Source organism: Epinephelus lanceolatus, chromosome 5 (assembly GCF_041903045.1).
Source record: "Epinephelus lanceolatus isolate andai-2023 chromosome 5, ASM4190304v1, whole genome shotgun sequence".
In the NCBI taxonomy this organism is placed as follows: domain Eukaryota; kingdom Metazoa; phylum Chordata; class Actinopteri; order Perciformes; family Serranidae; genus Epinephelus; species Epinephelus lanceolatus.
The window spans coordinates 48,422,346-48,427,163 of NC_135738.1; the positions used below are offsets into that span (position 1 = coordinate 48,422,346).

Genomic DNA, 4,818 nt, shown 5'->3' on the forward strand with positions numbered 1-4,818 from the left:
TTTCCATCTAATTTTATTACATACGTTCAGTGTAAAGGGTTGCATTAAATGCAATGTTTTTATATCACATTGAGTTAATGTGAATAAATTAAATAACTTAGTGAGATTTGATTAAATTATATTAATGCAAACTTACACATAAACCTTATGTGTTTATTCAGTTAAAGTTAAGGGGAACTTCTACATAAAAGTAATGTATTCCAAATTGGTTATTCTACACATACAAGCACAGTTCTGAAAACTTTATTGCCAGATTCCATTCAAATGCATCACAAACAATGAAATGCCAACAGTAAGTCCAAAATTATGAACACTTTAAATGCAATTGTTCCATTAACAATTCCAACAGGGTGCACACATCCCAAAAAAAACACTTGTTGCATCAAAAAATAAATGAAAAGGGTAAGACAAGGCCAAAGATTCACACGCCATTAATAGCTCCCATGCAATTTTAACTGAGTAACGTTTCCATCCAACAGATCTTCGTCAGGCATTGTCAAACCCAGAGTCAAATTTCACAATGCCTGACGAAGATCTGTTAGATCGAAACATTGCTCAATTTATATTGCTCGGAGCTATTAAGAGTGTGTGGATCTTTTGGTGATTCTTTCCTTCAATGGTAAAATTAAAACACAGTGCACGAGGTTTTCCACTGTACGGTAAAACTAACAGTACTTAGGTAGAACAAAAGTAGTAAGGCTTTCCACAATACAGTAACTTAAAATGGATTTGTATTTTTATCTGAGAAATATTTTAACAATGAAAAATGCAAATCTCTAAAATAAAAACACCTTACAACTTTTAGGAACATTAGTTACAATTGGGAAATATTCAAAAGGCTTTCTAGTACAATATACCTGACAATACCTAAAAAGGCACAACGCTCAGTTATGTACTCTAGCAAAAACATCATACGTAAAGACAAGGCTTCCCAGGGTATTAATACCACAGATGAGAAAAAAACCTGCATAATTACATGAAGGATTCAACCAAAAAATATATCCCATCATCAGTTATAGGGGTTGCTCTATCCTCCACAAAACTTATTGGAAAAAGGTCAAACCTAATAAGAAAACTAGCCCTTTTGCCAGTAGTAAACCTAGAAATTATTCTCGGGTAAATTAACTAATGAGTCGTAATTCCAAGGAGGCACTCTTAATAGCATCATCAGGTAAGATCCTTCAGTTTCAAAACAGACTTTCGCTGAGGTATCAGAATAGTCAGTAGCATTAAATGCAAAAACATTTTCATAGAAATGACAGTCCCCGTCGCTACTTCCTGTCACTGTGGAACAAAACAGTGATTTATCTGTTACCACTCAGTTCATGAAAGCTGTTATATGAATGGTTTTGCTCAGTTCTCTCCACTGACATATGTAACAAAGATAATGTTATGCAATTTTAATGCAAAAAAATTGCCACAAGGTCCAAGAGCAGTTTCCTCCACCAAATGCTCCATCCCTCCAACAGCAGATCTTAAGAAGAATCAGCAAGTTCACACATAACTAAAGTGGCAATAGACAACGCCAAAAAATAGAAAATCCATTTCCAGTGTTTGTGTGTTGGGTTTTCTTCTCAAACCACATGAATAGTGAATAGTAAAGGACACCAAGCCAAAATGTGCTCAACTGTCCGGCACTGTACTGATGAGCTCACTGAAGCATCCTAATTTTAAGTGTTTGGACCTTTGGGGACAGTTTCTTGCTATCCATGTTCATCAACACTTTCTGGAAGAACTCAAATGTGAATTTGAGTTCCTGCGGATAGCACAGATTGAGTGTGTAGATCAGGCCAAAAAGCATGGCCCATCCAAAAGAGACACTTTGCAGGTTGTGTAGCAGTTCCACACCCTCGATGACCACTCCAACATCCTCTGGCTTGTCCACTGCATCAGCACCATTTTTGCGAATCACATAAAGCCCCATGGTGGTCTGTGCGATCCCTCTCTCAGCTTCCTCATGATTGGCATTCTAATGGTGAAAAACATAGTCCATTTTGAAATTGAAAACATTACAAGTTAATTACTGAAAGCTCACAGTCAAATGCCATTACTAACCAAGTACTCTTTAATGAGAGTGTCGCTGTCTTCATTGAGGTAGACACACAGACCTCTAAGGATATAGTCTCTCTTGAGGTCAATGTCCTCACTCTGCAAAAGAAGGCATAATATTACAAGTCTCCACTTCTCAAAACATTTTCCAGGACATTGCCCTCTTATTTTCACCCCTGTAGTTACTTTATTGACACTTCACTAAAGACACAGCATGTTGATGCACAAGGTATCCTTCTGTTTGAGCTATCAGATTTGCGAAATCTGCAGCAGAAATTGGTATTACGCAGTCATACCAATGGAAGCATTGCAACAAAAGACATAGTGAAAAGACATGCAACTAAAAAAAATGATTAGTTTCAGTTGTCAGCAATGTCAGAAGCCTGTTAAAGTGTTACATAGAAAAAAAGATTTTACTTGGGCTAAATAATGCAACAGTTTAATGCACCTGCCTTAGCTGTCGGAGCCATGAGTAATCTGATCTTCCTTCCAGCAGCTCCACCTCTGTTGCTGAAGACCTTAAGTAAGTTAGCTGTATATTTATCAAGTTGTGCCAGGAACTTGGCTTGAAGTGGCAAAGTTGTTATACGCATGAATTCTTCATTTATCTATGAGAGAAAACAAAAGAGAGATATATATGGGAGATCTAAACAAGTGATGAAAACTTTAATGCTTGAAGAGGAATTATTTTCTGAGCTGAAAAAAATGACAGACACTATAAAAGGAAACTTGGCACTCAGGCACCATCTTTCAGAACGCCCATGGGCAGTTGAATCGCAACCAGCCAAAGTAGAGCCCTATCATCATGAATGGCAAGTTGGTATCGAATGTTCTGATGTATGTATTATCATTTGCTTTCCATGATTAGGGACTCTATCAAACTATAGACAACATGGAGTCATAAAATGTGGGCCACCAGTATTGCACAATTTTGTAATTTGCAGCAGTCTGCGTTGTTGCCATAGAAAATGTAAACTGGAGAAACTATAATGGAGGGCCAATAGTGTACAGGTTTTCATTTCAACTAAATACAGCAGCTGATTTCATTGATTACCTCGCTTTCAGAGGGAGGAATCAGTGAAATCACCAGGTGCACATTCTGGTTGGAAAGAAAACCTGCAGACTTGGCCCTCCATGGCACATGGCTGCCCACTCCAGTTCATGTATATAGAACACATGTATATAGGTATATAGTCGAGCTATGGAGCTTGTTTTAAAAACACAAAATAGACTTGATTTTTACCTGTATCAATTCTGCGGTGTTGAGCATGCCAACACTTGTCTTCATTGTCGTTGGGCTGTTGCCCCCTACTTGTACAATTCATCAATAACGAAGTTGTGCAGATGTGCCACCACTTTTAGTATTTCAAAATGTTCCATTGTAAGAGTGACAGTGCACAGCCCTTTTTAGACGGACAGACATGTAAGGTAGTCTGTAAATAGGATCAGTAATTGAGGCATGCCGTTCTACATCAGCAGAGCAGTGTGGAAAATATCAATATCATCAATACTCACTTCTCTTACTGTAAACAAGGCAGGCCATCTGTTTACAAATTCAGATATCACAGGTGCGTCCTGGACAACCTCCTGACGTCTGTAGGAGAAGGTCTTCTGCATTTTCTCCTTGACTACAGCCTCGTTGTTTCTCTTTTTCACCTCTGTCAAGAGAGCTACCCTTTCATCTTCAAGACTCTCTCTTGTTTCACTGATAGGGAGGGATGGTAGGAAGTTGACCTCTGATTTTCTTGGTTTTTTGATGTTTGCAGCTGCTTTTTCTTGACCTTTGCGCTTGTTCTTGAGAGAGTTTACACTGACCTCAGGGTGTCCAATCTTGTTAAGTTTTGTGCGAAAATTGGCAACCTTTGTCTTTAGATACTGTTTCCATCCCTCATGGCCGGCACGAGTTCCTCTTTCCCTCAAGCATGGATGGGCATGCACCAAGACCTCAGCGGCCTCTTCAGTTTGGGAATCACTAGGATATGCTGTGTATTTGAAGATTTCTTTAGCCATGCCTTCAAGGATATCCATTCTTAGCTTTGGTGGGGGGGTAAGAAGAGTACCATTTGCTTTGAATTCTGCGTTTGCTCTTTGGAGCTGAATTTCAGCAAAATATGAAAAGCGCGGAACCAAGAAGATTGGAGGCCAAGAACAGGTTCTTGACTCTGGAACTGGATCTAAAATTAGAGTGTCTGCACTGCCAAATGAGTGATCAGAAGACAAAGTGTCTCCATCCAGGGGTCACAGAGCTGTGGGATGTTGTGGGTGTAGTTATTGGTGTGTTGGTGCTGCAAGGTGGTGGAATCCCTGGAATGTTGGAGCTAGTTTCTTCACATGAAAAAATATCACTTTCAGAGTATCCCTGTCTCTAATTTCACTGGTTGATTGATATATTCATTTCCAAAGTCTGCATCCTTGTATTGGAGCCTGAACTGCTGTTTAAGTCCAAAAACAGTCTTTATCTCAAGGATAAGTTGATCCACAGATGCTGGTATCCCTGGCATGAGGGTAAGCTTTCTGGCATCATCTCCATCAAAAACAACTCTCAGATGGACGGGACTTGACACTTCAACTTCAAACAACTTCAACTACTGTAACGGTTATTTTTAGCTAATCTGAGGATTCACAACTGAGAAAGAAGTCATATTACAGACCTACCTTAAACAATAATATGCCTTTTCAAGGTAACCATTTGTCTCACACCTACAGTGTAGTCACAGAGTGGATAAGCATCGGCCAGGTCCTCAAGATCAACCAGGGCAACCTCTCTAT

At 39.2% G+C, this 4,818-nt stretch overlaps 1 protein-coding gene across 1 annotated transcript; it reads right to left on the reverse strand.

Annotated features, from left to right (window-relative positions):
• Positions 1-794: 794 nt before the first annotated feature.
• Positions 795-3,666, reverse strand: LOC144463594 (uncharacterized). Its single transcript, XM_078168358.1, has 4 exons — positions 3,565-3,666; positions 2,502-2,657; positions 2,056-2,148; positions 795-1,969 (listed from the first exon to the last, which is right to left on the reverse strand). Exons 1-4 carry the CDS (start codon positions 3,664-3,666, stop codon positions 1,652-1,654), a joined length of 669 nt encoding a protein of 222 aa, XP_078024484.1. The 3' UTR covers positions 795-1,651.
• Positions 3,667-4,818: the final 1,152 nt, after the last annotated feature.